A 17,858-nucleotide genomic window follows, 5' to 3' on the forward strand; every position below is an offset into this window, starting at 1 on the left:
TATGCTTCAGTTATACAGGGCACACGAATACTGTGTGCAGTTTTGGTCTCCTTATTTAAGGAAGGATGTGAATGCGTTGGAGGTGGTTCAGAGAAGGTTTACTAGACTGATACCTGGAATCAGCGGGTTGTCTTATGAGGAAAGGTTGGGCAGACTGGGCTTGTTTTCACTGGAATTTAGAAGAGTCAGGGGAGGCTTGATTGACATATATAAGATCCTGAATGGTCTTTACAAGATGGATGTGGAAAGGATGTTTCCTCTTGTGGGTGAGTCCAGAACTAGGGGGCACTGTTTTAAAATTAGGAGTCGCTCTTTTAGGACAGAGACGAGGAGAAATCTTTTCTCTCAGAGGGTTGTGCGACTTTGGAACTCTTTGCCTCAGAAGGTGGTGGAAGCAGGGTCATTGAATAATTTTAAGGCCGGGGTAGATAGATTCTTGTTAGGCAAGGGAATCAAAGGTTATCAGCGGTAGATGGGAGTGTGGACTTCAAGACACAAACAGGTCAGCCATGATCTTATTGAATGGCGGAACAGGCTAGAGGGGTTGAATGGCCTACTTCTGCTCCTAATTCGTCTGTTCGTATGTGCGTATGTAATGTCTCCAGCGCTGTATTCGTCACCATAGATCCCTCTGTCTGCCCTGGTGTTCAGTTTCCAAGAATTTCCACTGCACCAGTCTTTTCTGTGCAGCTTCCCTTTGGGAGGCAGCCTGCCTTTTAGAAGAGCAGGCTGCCTGTGCTACATGCAAGCAAAGCTGCCAGGCCCTCCTGTTGTCTGCAGAGCTCACCAGCAGAATTTAAAAGCAGAGAACAGTGCTGGAGGCTTACCAGCTTGCGCCACAATCATTCAAATAAGGTGGGTACACATATTTTGCTCGTTGCCTGCCTCAATCTGAACGGGCACAGGCATGTTGCAAATCATGACTCCCTTGCCCACAAATCAGGGCAAATGAATTTCTAGCCTGTTGTGTTCTAATGTTAGAATATCATAATACTAGAATCCATGATGCACCTCTCAGCAAATAGCAATTGTTTCTACCTCAGAAGTTCTGTATTTTGTTTAAGATTTCATTTTCTTTTTCATTGTATACTTTTTGTAAGTCGGCATAGAAATGTAACTGATCATTTCATAATTTACATATACCATGGTGTCCAGAGCCAGTTAAAGAATGATAGAAGCTTTTGTAAAATATTTGTTTTTGGCCTATGAATGACGGTGGCAAGGCTACATTTACTGTACATCCTTGGTTGCCCTGACAACTTGAGTGGTTTGTTAGGCCTCTTCAGAGAGAATTGAGTCAACATGTAAAGTGGATCTAGAGTCATGTGGAGCCCAGACCACACAGAGGCAACAGCGTCCATTACCTGAAAGACATGAGGGAACCAACAGAGAAAATGCTGGAAACATTCAACAGGTCATCCTACTGAGTGTTTCCAGTAATTTCTGTTTTCATTTCAGATTTCTAGCATGTGCCACATTTTGCTATTTGTTACATCGTTGAAAAAAAATCATTTACATAGTGCCTTTCATGATCACCGGCAGTCCAAGAGCACTTTACAGCCAATGAAGTACTTTTGAACTTTAGTCACTGTTGTAATGTAGGAAATGCAGCAGTCAATTTGTGCACAGCAAGCTCCCACAAACAGCACTGTGATAATGGCTAGATAATGAGTTTTTGTAATGTTGCTTGGGAGAATAATATTGCCCAGGACACCAGGGATAACTCCCCTGCTCCTCTTTGAAATAGTGCCATGGGATATTTTACATCCACCTGAAAGGGAAGAAGGAAGCTCTGATTAAAGTCTTATCTGAAAGATGATACCTCTGACAATGCAGCACTCCCTCAGTACTGCATTGGAGTGTCAGTCTTGGTGTACAGGTTCTGGAGTGGGACTTGAACCCATAACCTTCTGAATTAGTGGTGAGAGTGCAACCGACTGAGCTACGGTTGACACTAAAATAAAAGCAAAATACTGCGGATGCTGGAAATCTGAAATAAAAACAAGAAATGCTGGAACCACTCAGCAGGTCTGGCAGCATCTGTGAAAAGAGAAGCAGAGTTAACGTTTCGGGTCAGTGACCCTTCTTCGGAACTGACAAATATTAGAAAAGTCACAGGTTATAAGTAGGTGAGGTGGGGGTGGGGCAAGAGATAACAAAGGACCTCCTTGTCATCTCTTGCCCCACCCCCACCTCACCTACTTATAACCTGTGACTTTTCTAATATTTGTCAGTTCCGAAGAAGGGTCACTGACCCGAAACGTTAACTCTGCTTCTCTTTTCACAGATGCTGCCAGACCTGCTGAGTGGTTCCAGCATTTCTTGTTTTTATTACGGTTGACACTAGCCTGCTGGGTTTTTATGACAATCCATCAGTTTCTAGATACTACTAGATAAATTAATAGATTTATTGGCCTAGAATTAAAACTTGCTTTGTCTGTTTTTCAAGTGTAAAATAGGTGCCTAAGGATCCAGTATGGTGGGTGCCATGCACACTTGTCTCGCACCAGAAATGTGCCGTGCGACATACTTTGGTCACACATCCATAGCACTCACTGACAGCATTCAAAAATTTTATTAACATAGTTAAATAAAAGCCCAAACCTATTTTCAAACCCTTTTGTGAAATTGGTCTGCCCCACTGCCTGATTCGGCATGTGACAAACTCTTCCAGCAACTCATGGCACTAGCCGTCACTAAGGACACTGTAGGAGCTTTATTTCAAAGGGTCATTCATTCCATGCACGTTAGTTGCTGGTTTGTCCTCTTAGGCTGTGAGTTAACTTCTGAGATTTTTAAAATTTATTGTCAGTGCTGAGCTGTGCTGGTACTGGGCTGATTTTGTCTGCTTCAGGAAGAGTTTGCTCCAGTCATGGGTGTTCTGGTAGGTCAGCCATCAGGGCTACAAACTGGGTGGAGCATGCTGCGCTCAATTCTGCCCTGGAGAAAAAAATTCTATTTAGAAGGGAAAGTTCAGGAGGTTGGACGGTCGTGGTGTTTCTGAAATATTCTCCAAAACAGCAAAATACATTGTCATTTTCATAATGGAAACTTAAAATGTTAACTTAATTATTCGTTAATAGAATAAACAATAATATCCCTATGTGCCATAACACGGTCTTGAGATTTATTTGACTAAATTAAATTAGATTACAAATGTTTAACAGATTTCTTGTTTTCTACTCAACTTCTTATTTTTAACTTGAATAACATTTTGGCAAAGAATATGCAAAGCCACCAAAGATAATTTGGGAATTTAATTAGATTATCTGATTAACAGCTTCTGAAGGCTCTCGCAAGAAAATAAGTTGCATTTCTAATTACATGCAGTACACTAATTACAGGTGGAGCATGTTGACAAGGTTTCTCCCCATATTCTCATCAATCAAAGCCCAACTACTGTTGACAATCTCAGAGATGGACGCTTTGGTATCTCCATCACTGCCCATAACTTAAAAGCCTCAGATGTGGACAGCAAAGATGAGGAGCTGATCTACACGATTCTCCGTCCGCCTTACTATGGTTACTTGGAAAGTACAACCACAGGTACTCAATTAATTGGTATAAAGATGAAAATCAGAGTATTAACTGTCTAAAAATATGAAACAATTGTAACAGTATTGTTTACAATTACCAATGCATACAGATGCTTTGTGTTAATGTGATATCACACATTCAGATGTCTATTTGATAATGGTTTTCTTTACAAACACATTGTTTTATTATGTGAGAGATGGAAAATATTAGTGTTACTACATTAGATTTCTGGATTTGTGCATGTAGATCAGGTAGACCCAATCAGTAAAACTGGGTGGAGTAATGTTTTGGCAGATCTTTGCCCACGTGTTCTCCTGTCATTGCAGGAAGCAGCTTCCCACCACCCCAACACCTATGTTTGTGTGGTTCCATATAAAAGCGATGAAAATTATATCATGATATTAAGGGCCCCAATTTTCTTTGATTTTCAATACATTAGCTTAGTTTCATTTTCTCTCCCCTACAAAACAGTCCTTACCTGTTTTATAAGGATACTCTAAGCACATCACACATTTCTTGTAAAACCACTACAGGATTGGGCCTGCATTCATTCCAATATGAAATGCATTGTTCTTCATATTGAAATGAGACTTTCATCCATTTTAAGGGGGATTACTATAGGCCAGTCTAAAATGCTGGCTTCAAATCACTTATGGCACAGAATGGGTGGGCATAGATCTGGCAAAAGCTTCTGCACCGCTGGCACTGGCTTTGCAGAATGGAAAATCTACCATGCAGCTTCTTATTATTTTAAAAATATGTTAACAAATTGTACTAATGTCTCTTTCCTCAGCAATGGTAAAGATAAATTTTTTTGATGTCAAAGAACTTATTTTATTCTAGGTGGATACATTCAGGGCACATTTACCCAGAAGGAGGTGAACAGGCGTGCAGTTCGCTACATCATCAGTCCCTCCATAGAACTGACGTCTGACAGCTTTGAGTTCAAAATATCTGACACTGCAGGAAACTCTAATGCACCAGAAATGTAAGTTTGTAGAATGTCTAGTCTTCCAAAGAAATCACATTCTTTAGAGCAGGCCCAGGCTTCGGATATTTTCAGGCAAACCAAATATGAAAAAACATTAAGTGGAATTCATCTTTTCCTGGTGTGTTGCCTTGAAATAATTCTGATTTGTTTCTGCTTCCTTAAAGGACACTCTTTTATGTTAGATGCACAATTGTGGCATCTGGAAGTGTGCATCTCTTTTCAGAAGTGAATAGAGCATTGCGGACTTGTGAGGTTTTCACACTTATATGGTTAGTATGCAATTGGGTTGCATGCTGAAAGCGTGCAGCCGTGAGAGTGGGAGACATATGCATCAGCAGATTTTAAAGGGTGTTGCCAAACCTTAAGGGGACACATATGATTTCAGCAGTGGAATTTGCTGCAGGAAAAATTATATGAACTATTTGAAACGGATGGCTGGCTGGAATTTAAGGGCCCAGGGAAGGAGGAGGCTGGCCTAGAAGATAATGCTGAGGTGGGTGCAGCAAAAGGAAATTGTCATCTTGGAGTCACAGGGCACCCTTTTCAGATGTCGTTTGTCCAGGTTGCTTGGAATGAGATGAGTGCCATTTCATACATAAGGAAGTCATCAGTGTAGATGAGGCAAAATTTAACAGTTTGCCATGGTAACTGCTTCAAGTATAATGTATGGCATAAAAACAAGAAATGCTGGAACCACTCAGCAGGTCTGGCAGCATCTGGGGAAAGAGAAGCAGAGTTAACGTTTCAGGTCAGTGACCCTTCTTCGGAATGTATGGCATGGCTGCAATAGACACTTTCACCTCAAACAACTGCATTTTGACTTTGGATACTCGTTGATCATTTGGGAATACTTTAGCCTTTCTTACTTAATAGAAGCACAGCCATTATTCACGCATGACACACTTTCTAGCTTCCAACGAAACCTTCCAACATATGGTTCACTTTAAACACAGAGTAGAAAGGTCCTGCCTTCAATACCATACATGCAGTGTGGACTGAGTACTGAAAAAAGTCAATACAATCCTCGTGCATACCAGGTGCAAAGCCTCTTCCCAAGATTTTCTGCCTCTGCTGCCCAACTAAAATCTCTTTGGCTTAGACTGAACACAGATCAGGATTCAATTTAAGGAGTCCCTGGTTTGAATGGCTGTGTTCTACACTGGGCAGTGTACTTATTCATTAAGTTATTGGGAGGAATGAGAGTCCTTGCTTTGATTTCTGTATTAGAAAGGGAACTATAGCCTGCAAATTGCTGCCTGTGCTAAGTTCGCCCCAGCAGTATTGGAGTGTTATGAACCACCAATTTAGTGAGTCTCAATTAGCCCTTATGTACCCTCTGTCTGTTTTGTGAACACTTCAAAGTTACTGTACAGTGTATGTCAGCGCCGGAGTGCTATAGTGCTCCAGATGTGTGTCACACTGATTAAGCTTGCTATTGCTGGCTGAAAACCTCATTAGCAAGTGAGTGCACCATATTCCAAAGTTAATGCATGACACGTACATTATTATTCATGGCTCCCATTACTGCTTTGGCTTCATGTATGAAGCTAGCCTAATTGGTGCAGGGTAGGGGCCAGAAAATTGCTATGTAGGTTGACAGCTAGGGATGAGAAAGGAGTGCCAAATAAAAGTGAGTGAAAAAGACAACTCGATGTATAGGCATGAAAAAAAACTCTTGCAAGTAAATGATGGAGCAAACTAGAATCTCACCCATGTTTCGTAGGTGGTAAAGTGAATTTTATGCTGCTTGACAAGAATGCCACGAAGGTTACCCTGCTTAGTGGTACTCTCTCCATAGGATAGTGCAACAGCATGATGAGAGGCAGTGGTAATGTTATGGCAATGAGAAATTAGCCACAGAACCAGCAATGCAACAAGGGAGATTGGTAGCCAGGGGTTAATTCAAGATATGTACCCAAGAGTGCCAAAGGTACCTCATCTGCAAAGTTGACCTGCACAGATTACCTTCTACACGTTCATTCTGGGTTCTTCCAATGCAATCTATAGTCATCTTATGCTGGACTTTGGTTTCATTGTTACCAATAGTGAATAAGTACTTACAAAATCAAGTTGTGTCATGGATGAATGTCATCAGCTTGATTTAGCAAGTGCTGCTGCTTTGCAGTTGTCCTTTGTTGCAGACATGCGACACCTAAGCTAACAGACAAAATAGAATCGCTGGACAAGCGATGGAACAGCCCAGCATTCGAGGCCATGTTTCATGGCTGGTAAAGTGGGTGTTATGATGCATTGCCCTGCTAGGCACTCCACTATATACTCCGCACAAGAGTGCAGAGCAACATGCCTAGAATGAGCAGGATTCGTTAAATGTAAAGACTGAGTGACCTTCACAGCCACTGGCAGTGCCGTATATTATGACACAAGGTGATCTCAGTGTAGGGCAGGCACACAGAGCATCCAAAAAACAGCATTCAAAGAACAACAGTCCTGGCACACAAAAGCCCAGAACTACTGTATAAACCTGGATGATTAACAGATGTTATATCAAAGGTTTACTTCTCTTTTGAAAAGGATATACTTGCCAATTCAGTGAGCATTTAACTATTTACATGCTGTGAACATTAAAAAAATGAATCAGACAGGTTTTCTTGAGTTTAACAAAGAAAGAGATAAGCTTTATTATATTTAAACCGATCTAAGTAAATATAATAAAATACGCTCTGACTTTCACAAACACACACTCAAAGTTCACACACGTACACAAGTAGATTACAAAGTGGGGGAAGAATAAATTGGTCAAATTAGAGTCCAGAGAAATTAAAACGGGTGTACAGTTTGTGGAAGTTGGTGACTCAGCTGGCTTCAGGCTGAACACGGTGGTCTTACGACTTTCCCTAGGCGGACCCAGTGCTTCCGATATAAAGATGTAAATGGCTAATTTTCCTGTTCTCCTGGAGACAGCAATGGGGGGTTGATTTCCTTCAATAAATTTCTGTCTGCAGCAGGGGGGTCCCTGGGTAGGCACGGTCAGGAAACAGGGTTCAAAGCTTGCATATAAAAGCAAAATACTGCAGATACTGGAAATCTGAAATAAAAACAATGTCACATACTGGAGTGAGCACAGCACAGTTGCCAGGCCAGACACCAGCGGCAGAATCGGCCGATGCATCACACACTCGGAGGAGAGTGGGATGCCAGGCCAGTGCAGAGCCGCAAGCTGATGACGTGCCTCTGAGATCAACCTTTCGTTGGGCGATGTTGCAGGTGCAGAATGCGGTCCATGGAAATCTGGCGGAGTTGCCTGAGACGTTGCGCGCTATGACTCAGACACTGGAGACATCCATCCAGGGTATGAGTTCAGCAAACTCACAGGCATTTGAACATCTGGCTTCCTCCATTGATAGACTGCAGTGGAGGGACCAGTTCTTCATGCATTCGGGACCTCAGAGTGACTGTGGCCTCCCTGGACCAGAGCATCAGAGAGCATAATCTGATGCGACTGCGCCAGGTTGAGGACACTCAGTGCTCTGATGCCACCATTGAGGACCACCAGAGCCTCACGAGGGCATAGGGGCAGCAGATCGCATATGGGAGCTCCTCTCACGACGCTTCTGATGCATCCTGCAGCTCCTCACTCCCTCCGCCAGGGACATGTGAACCGCTAAATCCCGGGGTGATAGAGGGTGCTCATGATATTTGTCATGAGAACCCTGAGATGCCAGGGCCCTCATGGCCGCGAGCATGCAGAGGACATCCGCCCAAGTCATCAAAGGCAGGGCGGCAACAAGATCAGCCACCTGCCTCTGGTAATTCTGGTGGTGAGGGATCATGCACACGAATGAGCACACGTAAACGGATTAAGAAAACACTTTAATTTCACTACTGGTGCACTGGGTGACTTGAAATACATTTATTTGATTTGTAAAACAATAGTGTTTGATTAAATTGGAGATTTTATCATTGGACATGTCATTCCTGAAGTCAGATATTACATAGTTAGTCAACTCAAGTTGTCTCAAATGTGAGGCCACACACTTGGGTCGCGTCCCTCATGATGTGATGGATTTGTTAATCGCTTTGTCTCACCCCCTAAAGGTTAGAGATTTTGCACTGTCGGATCCTCACAATGATTAATGTCATAAAGCAGATTGAAATGTGTGAAGATTTATATCATTTCAACTGAAACGCGTTTCTATTAGAGATTCCCTTGTTTCTCTAGCAGTTAGAGCCAAGTTACATTCAGCTTCCTCTCCATGATCATCATTAGACTGATGCCCATCTTCCTCATCAGAAACGTCATCATCATCTGATGACACATCGCGCTGACATTGATCATCCTCTAGGGCATCTCCATGTTCAATCGCCAGGTTATGCAAGGCACAGCAGACGACAATGATTCTGGAAACCCTCGACGGTGCGTACTGCAGTGATCCACCGGAGTGGTCAAGACACCTAAATCTCATCTTTAGGAGGCCTATAGTTTGCTCGATTGTCACTCTGGTGGCCGCATGGCTCCCGTTGTATCGTTCCTCCGCCTCACCCCTTGGGTTCCTCACTGGTGTCATGAGCCATGTCTTCAGAGGATAAACCCATGTCACCAAGTATCCATCCCTCCATTCTGTGTGGAGGACTGAAAATTGCAGGCACCTGTGAGTTGTGTAGAATGAAAGAATCATGACAACTACCAGGGTAACATGCACACACCTGCATGATTCGCTTCCAATCATCACAGATGAGCTGAACGTTCATTGAATGGAATCCCTTGCAGTTCATGAATGCCCCCGACTGTCCAGCTGGTGCTCTAAGGGCCACATGAGTACAGTCCATCACGCCCTGTACCATTGGGAAGCCGGATATAATGCTGAAGCCTCTGGCTCTCTCAGCCTGACTGGTGTTGTCCGTCTTGAACGTGATGAAATGTTCAGCACGTTGAAACAATGCATCAGTCACAATCTTTATGCAATGGTGCACTGCTGATTGTGAGACGCCGCACAAGTCTGCAGCTGAGGCTTGGAAGGAGCCAGACGCATCGAAGTTAAGAGCTACTGTGACCTTTAGAGTGACTGGCATTGGATGGCCACCGATACAGTTTGATGCAACATCCACTGCCAGCATCTCACAAAGAGATGTGACAGTCTCCCGGTACAGCCGCAGTCTTCTTCTGCACTGGCGTTCTGACAGCTGCAGATAGTTCAGATGCATTCGGTATGCCCTTACTACTGGGTAGGTACGTCTCCTGACATTTGGTCGCTCCCGGGCAACTCTGTTAACTACTCTCCCTCCAACAGCACGAGGATGCACTGGTGCAGCTTGCTGTACATTCCTCTGACCATTTGTACTTCTGTCACTCATTGAATCACTGTCCTCCTCATCTGATGATCCACCTCCAGAGTGAACAATTCCCATTGTTGAACAGCAGAACAAATACTTTGACCACAGGTAATAGCTTCCAGTTTTTGTGACTGGCTCACTTCAGGTACTTCCTTCAGGCAATAACTAATATTACATGGGTCCCTATCAGCAGTGCATAACATTCAGATTAAACCTTCTGCACAACCTGCAAGTTACACCCCTTGTTAGGACACACACATACCATCAGCATTAATAAAGTTCAATAAATTCATTTTTACCTCCAACTCCCTCATGAATCAATGCCTGCCGCCCTTTTGAACCTGCCGGGTTCCCGACACGCCCCACGACCCGATTAACGGCCGTAAAATCAGATACGTAGCGTAAAATCTCTGTCAATTGGATTCTGAATTACCTTAATTACTTTTCAATTGATGTTAGTCGGGCGGCGAGCGCAAACTCGATCACGCCCGACTTCCCATTCTGGTAAAATTGCATCAGCACGTAATGACGCCGGGGACCCAGCCCGACGTCTTCGCGCGCCATTTTTCTCCGCACGACCCCGACGGTACCCGATTCTTAATGGTAAAATTCCGGCCACTGTCTCCATCTCAATGGATTGGAATGTGGAATGTACAGTGATGCACATTGGGATCGCCATCTTTAGCTGTGAGCTCAAGTCACCTTTAGTCTCTATTGTTTAAAATTCGGTTCAGATTTCCAGCCGATGAATTAAAAATCATTAACTGACATTAAGCGCTTTTTCGTGACAGTATTAAATTTGAGATGTCTTTATGGAACATATATGGTTATTTTAACTCCTGTGAGCAACATTTAAGGTTTAGCTGTTCAGTCACATACCTTTTATTAATGTTGAATTTTTGTGTAGAATGGAACTGAAATGGTCCAGGATTGAAATGTCTGCAAGCTGCTACAAAGTCTGTGAAGACATAGGAACTCTCTCTGTTAAGGTTATCAGGAAAGGATACAGTGCCGATCCCTCTTACATTAGTATAAAGGTATGGTATCTGTAGTTATTTGCATCCTTTACTCTATGTTTGAAATCACTTCTTCTCGTACCTGCATCAATGGGCTGAATTTTACCGGTCCCTCGATGCTACGGGTCGCGGCACGGGGGCTGTTAAAAATGTGCAAGGAGAGGCCGGCCTCGGCCCGCGACATTGAGAAGGGCCCACCGCATATTACCGCCTGGGGGCGGGCCCTTCATCTCTTCATCTCCAATTGTAGATTGCCATTAAATATATTCAAATTAACTTAACTGCAGTCCCACACCAATTTTACGGCCTTTGTTCGGCCTTTGCGCGCCTTCGAGTCGAGAACCTGGTGGGGAGAGGGGAGTAATAAAAATTTCAGGGCGGGCGGGGTGGAGGAGCAGGGAAATCAATTTTTATTGGATGTGGGGATGGTGGGAAGGGGTTGAAGGGCAAAAGATTGAAGGTTGGGGGGAAAAGTTCGGGCACTTGAAAAATCAATTGATGGTCATTTCGGCAATAAGATGACCATGGGTGGGAGGGATGGTGGTGCAAGGTTGGGGAAGGGCCTCCTTCACTTAGTTTTATATTTAATAAAAATCAATAATGTTTTCCCTTTAAAAATTAAAATTAATTGTAAGGACTTAAAGCCCTTTAAAAATGTCACCGGCGCCTGCGCGGTGGGGCTGGACGCCATTGCTGGGGATGTGGCGGCCGCCCCCTGTACGCCATCGGGGCTGGTCGCTCCGCCTCCTCTATTTAAATGAGTCCCCGCGCATAATATCGCGGGGGCTTGGCAGCGCCCGAGTAAAATTCAGCTCAATGGGTTTGCCAGCATCAATGAAAAGGCATAGGCCCCAAAGGAGTTCATGTAACTTCCATGATGAGGACATCACTGGACTAAGTGTAAAATACGTAGTGCTGCTACACGCTCTCACCCATTAAACCCTGCCTCAGTAAATTGTGAGCATGCTTCGCACCATTTTCCTTTGGACAGATATTTATGGGGAACATGCCTGTGATTTCGCGATATGCGTTTTTCGCAGGCAAGGTTTGAAAATGAAAGCATACATTTGAAAAAACAGCCTTTACATGTATAAGTCCAATAATGCACTTGGTTGTGAGCTATATCACTGTGTTGTGTGCTTGGCAATCAAGTCAAAAAAGATATTGTACTCGGTTCCTTCCCAAAGTGATGGAGGAATGGTGACTGTGTTGGCTGGAAGGATTACCTAGAATATATGGCACAGAAACAAGCCATTCGGCCCAATGAGTCCATGCTAGCGTTTATGCTCCACTGGAGCATCCTCCCACCTTTGGTTATCTAAATCTATCATCATAACCCTCTATTCTCTTCTCTCTCCAAAGCTTGTCTAGCTTCCCCTTAAATGCATCCACACTATTCAATTTAACCTATCCCTATGGTAGCGAGTTCCACATTCTCACCATTCTTTGGGTAAAGAAATTTCTTCTGAATTCCCTATTGGATTTCTTGGTGACTATCTTATATTGATGATCTCTGGTTCTGCTCTTCCCCACAAGTGGAAACATTCTCTCTTTATCCACTCTATTAAAACCTTTCATAATTTTAAAGACCTCTATTAGGTCACACCTCAGCCTTCCTTTTTCAAGAGAAAAGAGACCCGGCCTGTCAATCCTTTCCTGATATGTGTACCTACACATTTCTGGCATCATCCTTGTAAATCTTCTCTGCATCTCTATGTCCTTTTTATAACTGCACACAGTACTATAAGTGTGGTGTAACCAAGGTTCAATACAGGTTTAACATAACTTCCCTATTTTTCAATTCTGTCCCTCTAGAAATAAAGCCTAGTGCTTGATTTGCTTTTTTTATGGCCCTGCTAACCTGTGGCACAACTTTGAATGATTGGTGTGTATCCCAAGATCCCTTTGTTCCACTACCCCACCTAGTCTTGCACCTTCCAAGAATTAAGTGATCTCCCTTTTCTTCCTACCAAAATGTACTACCTCACATTTATTTGTGTTGAACTTCATTTGCCAATTAAATGCTCATTCTGCAAGTTTATTAATGTCCTCCTGTAATGTGTTAATGTCCTCCTCAATATTGACTACCCTTCCCCCAATTTGGTGTCATCTGCAAATTTAGAAATTATGTTTTTATTCCAAAGACCAAACTGTTATTGTAAATTGTGAACAGCAGTGGTCCCAGTACTGATCCTTGTGGAACACCTCTTCCCACCATCTGCCTGCCCCTCTGAGGCAGAATGTCCTGCCTCCAAAAGCTGCCAGCCAATAAGAGGGCTGGCAGCTCCTTAATCCCAGTAGCACCACCGAGGTGGCCACTGCTAGGACTGCACCCAGCCAGAGAAAGACGGCGTATGTCGCCCTTCAGAAAGGTAAGTGGAGTTCGGGCCTCACCTGGGGCAATCAGCTGGGCCATGGTGAGCGGGTGGGGATTGGAGTCTAGGGCAGGGGGGTAGTTTTAGCAGGGGAAGCCCATGCTGCTGGGGAACCCTCCGTGGGGCACAGGGTGCCTGATCAGGAGGGCACCTCCCCAACCCACAAAAGGAGGCCATCCAGTATTAGTGGACAGCCTCCTCAGGTGCTGAAGTGTCGAAGTGGCTCGGTCACTTAAGGGCCTCAATCGGCCTGGGGCGGGCGGGCCATTTATCACCTCCACTGCCTCTGGTAAAATAGCAGCAGGGCAGGTAAGCAACAGGAATGGTGCACCCCTGCTTTACACTTGATTTTAAGCCCCCCACGGCCTCCCAGCCTGCTCCTGGGGTGGGTGGGGGGGGGGGGGTGCGGTGGGGTGGGAGCGTAAAATTCCAGCTCTTATTTTTATATTCAATACTCCTGTGCATAAAACTCAGAATGCCAGTTTCATTTGTATAGCCTTTTCTACCTGAACTCTTACCTTAAAAACTCTTTATATCTACACCCCAAATCTCTCCACTCCTGCAATCTATTAAGAATTAGGGTATACTTCTTTTCATTGTTCTTTGTCCCAAAAGACAGTAATTATATTTTTTTGCAATGACCAAGTGCTACAAGACAGGAGTGAATTATATATTATGCAATTTCTTAATGCATTGAATAACAACTCAATGCTTGTCTTCTGCAGGTTCAGGGGTTGTCAGCTACAGTCGGCAGAGACTTCACCCATAGCTCAGCAAGCTTAATTCAGTTTGATCCTGGTAAGTTGCCATTAATAAGACTGAGTGCTGTCGAAATATGATTGTTGCCAAGGCAATAAAAAGTTCTGCAAGAGACATAGAGATAAGGATCTTAAAATTGTACCCAGATTTTTAAAATTTCCTCTACGTTCCTTACCTGAAGGTATTGACTTACCTGAGAAACTTGGCTCCACAGATACTGCCATAAACACTGGTGTCTCACCCAATTGGCCATTCTGCATATGTGAGCCAGTGTAGCAAGCCTATTCAATCATGGAGGGTGCAGGGGATCGTTCCATCTGAATCCAATCCTTACCTCACCTGACATCACACTTGCATTTTTCCAGTAGAGGACATTGGAAAGAAATTAGGGGCTAGAAGCCCTAGCTGATATTTCTCCTCCCCAGTTCAGGAGCATATGAACATACGGAAATGAGAGACAGGAAAAGACCACCTGCTTCATCCAGCCTATCCTATCCAGCCTATCCCATGTAGTTGTAATGTCAATGCATCACAATACAAACACTCCCCATCCATCCAGAGCCTTGTAATCTCCTGTTGCTCCTGGTTCCACATTTAGGAAAGTATTTTTTTTCAACCATGTTTTTGTGGCAGATTCTAGCAATCTCTTTCAGGACCACTGATTTGGCTTCTCTAGGCCTGAGAAAACTGACCACAACATGAACAGCACATGATCAGGCATAATTCAATATGGGAAAGGGACCCGAATAGGAAACAGGACTGGTGCTTGTTTCAGGTGTGTGTTCTGGATGAACCAGGGCACCCAATCCATTTGACATACAGTGCTCTCCTGTTGCAGAATGGAGGAATGCATGGTGTATGTCATATTGTCCCCTCCAGAGTCCATTTATCACCCATAAAATAAGCGCTACATGATCCAATTTCAAGGCCAGTGTGTCTTGGAACACTTGCTGTGCATAACAGCAACTGTAATATCATTCATACTAACCACATCTCTTTGCTAAAGCTGGACTGAAAAACATTCAGTCAGGATGAGTCATAACTGCAAACCAACAAGCTGGCTTATTTTATGTAAAATACAGGAAAAAACAGAACGATAGCAGTCAATTCCTATGTTCCTTGTTTCATGTAAAACAACAATGACATAACTTTACTATAATAGAAACAGAAAGTGCTGGAAATACTCAGCAGGTCTGGCAGCATCTGTGGAGAGAGAAATAGAGTTAACATTTCAGGTCAGTGACCTTTCCAGAACTTTAAGGTTAAAAACAAATCAGTTTTATAAGTGTTTCCCTGAGTACTTGCAGGGTCTGCTTACTCTCATTTTTTCCGGCAACCCTGCAACTCTAGTCTCCCATTACCTTTAATCAACAGGGAAATCTTCACAAAACCTCTCTTCCAGATATTGTTAACACCCAGAACACAGAAAAAAATTGAATGCTTTGTGTTGTCTTGTAAGCAGTGTGAAAATAGTGCAACAGTTTGCATATGCTTAAGAGATGTGAAATCTCGTGTACAAAGTGTACCCCTGATTAAAATTTCACCTTTGAATGTAGGTGTTTCCATCAAGGTGTGGAATATTTTTATTAAAGATGATGGACTTGAAGAGAACAATGAAAAATTGGAAGTGCAGCTAAAGACACCAATGAATGCCATCATTGGACAGAAAGACATCTCTTTGGTGGAAATTGTAGATTTGCGTGGAGGTACAAGTTATAAATACCAAGGGTTATGCTACTAAAATAAGTTAAATTTATATAAAATGACAGCAATTTGCATTTATAAAGCACCTTACTCACTAAAAAACATTTCAACCCCCCCCCCACCCACCCAGCCTCTGATCTCATCTCTGCCTCCAAACTTCAATCACCTCCCCACTGAGGCATCCGGCCCCCATTCCCGAGACCTGCAATCCTGCCGAGATATTCAACTGCTCCTCCCAAGGTCTCCGATCATCCCTCTGAGGCATCCAACACCTCATCCTCCCAAGCCTCCTATCACACCCCAGCCTCTACTTTGCAATACCACCCCTCTCCACTATAGGACAATTCACCCCCCGCCCCAAGGCCTCCAATCTCCACCCACCACCCCTCAGGCCTGCGATTACCCCCACCATGAGGCCTCCACTTCTCTCCCCCTCCACCTCTCAAACCCATGCTGCTTCACCTCCTGATTGACCCTCTTCTTCCCCTGATCAAATCCCCTCCTTCCGATCGAACCCCTTCAGTCGACACCCACGCCCCCCAGTTTGATCAAACCCCTCTTCTCCCTTCCTGCTCAACCCTCCTCCTCAGGTTGCACCCCCCCCTCCTCCCCTCATTCCCGATCAAACCCCCACCAGTCAGTCCCCACCCCAGTCCCGGACGCAGAAGTAACCTGCTGCTGCAGAGCCTTCATCACTGCCTGACTTGAGACCCAGCCTGTCAGTCAGGCTGGCTTCAGGGTGGAGAACTCAGCATGTGGGAATCCCGAATTGTGGGTTCCCCATGACTTTCTGACAGTCCCACTCACTGCTGGTCAGGTAAGTAAAACCTCCCCTCATTGCATTCAAACAATTTTACTGATCTATTGCAGATTAAAGATTTTACATACTAACCATATATAAAGTCATATATTACAGTAAGTAATGACAAAGTGAGGCATAATTTATCCACCTATGTCATGAAACATACAGACAGCTGTTTGTTTATTTGTATTCTGATTTCATATGGCAGTTTTACAACACAAAATCATTTTTTTCAACTCTTATACTTTCAAATAATTTTTTTAATGCACTTTTAAGTCAAGGAGCTCTGGAAACTTCAAAGGAACTCGTCTTTCCTTGTGTCAATCAGATTTTTTGTCAAATAGCTTTCATCAGCTGCAAACTGGGCTTATTGGCAGCGGAGAGGAGACCTCCATGAAATTGTCAGAAACCTTTATGAACATCTAAGGGCAGAATTCCTTGTTCCAGTGCTGGGGGCTATTGGAGCATCCAGGTCAGAAACTACTGGAAAATTGGGTAGAGAAGAGGGCATGCCCATCCAATTTTCCATCCATTAATTTAAATTGGCAGAAAATCAGGAAGATTCTGCAGTCCTTTCCACCTGATTGTCTCGTATTTGCTTACCCAGGCAATCCAGTCACCTAATATACAGGAACAGAAAAATCTGCTCCATAAAGTCTCGTCTCCACCGTCGAATTTCTCAAATTGTGTCTCTGCAGGCAGATGTGATCCAGTTGACTTGAGAACAAGCGAAGTGGACAGTGGTGTCAGTGAACTTCCAAAGGCATCTGCCAAATCACCCACTGATAAAAGAGAAGGAACATTCAGTCAGGAAGAAAGATTATTCACAGAGCCTGATCTGTACTGGGATCGCTATACTTCCCCTCCTAGGGGTGATGTCCCTCAAACTGACCATTTTTTGGACTACCATGGAACACTGATCGGAGATGATGTTTCTCCAGTGGTTCCCAGTACACGACTTCAGGCTATTGGAAGCCGCAGAGTGGTACGTTCAGAGTTAAGATTTCATATTAAATGAGTTAGAAATGCAATGCTTATTGTTCCTCACACTGGTTTCCTTTTATTTGAAATTTACATTAAAATACAGTAATCTCCTAATCATCTTAAAAATAGGAAATTAAACTGCCAAAATATTATTAATCTCATAGTTTCATCTTTACATAATTCATTCTGGCTACTACGATTATAAGGCTGCGATTAATTTAACGTGTAATTATTTGCAGATTCCCCCCTCATCAATTCAGAGAAAAAATGGGGCAATTGTGTGGACAGTAAGTTTTCCTGAACATATATATTTGGCATTTTTCACCAATTTCTTTTTTTGAAAGTAGTTTAACATTTAAAGAATTGCATCGATGATGCAACAGAGGGATGAAAATGAA

The 17,858-nt window shown here is 43.5% G+C and overlaps 1 protein-coding gene across 1 annotated transcript in view; it reads left to right on the forward strand.

The window, feature by feature from the left end:
• The window catches only part of frem1b (Fras1 related extracellular matrix 1b), a 238,326-nt gene that overhangs the window by 205,840 nt on the left and 14,628 nt on the right, over positions 1–17,858 (forward strand). Inside the window, exons 27-33 of the mRNA XM_068037205.1 lie at positions 3,345–3,546; positions 4,381–4,525; positions 10,728–10,857; positions 13,937–14,009; positions 15,527–15,676; positions 17,175–17,461; positions 17,700–17,747. Coding sequence (XP_067893306.1) covers positions 3,345–3,546; positions 4,381–4,525; positions 10,728–10,857; positions 13,937–14,009; positions 15,527–15,676; positions 17,175–17,461; positions 17,700–17,747 — 1,035 coding nt within the window. The remainder of the gene's footprint in view (positions 1–3,344; positions 3,547–4,380; positions 4,526–10,727; positions 10,858–13,936; positions 14,010–15,526; positions 15,677–17,174; positions 17,462–17,699; positions 17,748–17,858) is intronic.

This window comes from Heterodontus francisci, chromosome 8 (assembly GCF_036365525.1).
Source record: "Heterodontus francisci isolate sHetFra1 chromosome 8, sHetFra1.hap1, whole genome shotgun sequence".
NCBI lineage: Eukaryota > Metazoa > Chordata > Chondrichthyes > Heterodontiformes > Heterodontidae > Heterodontus > Heterodontus francisci.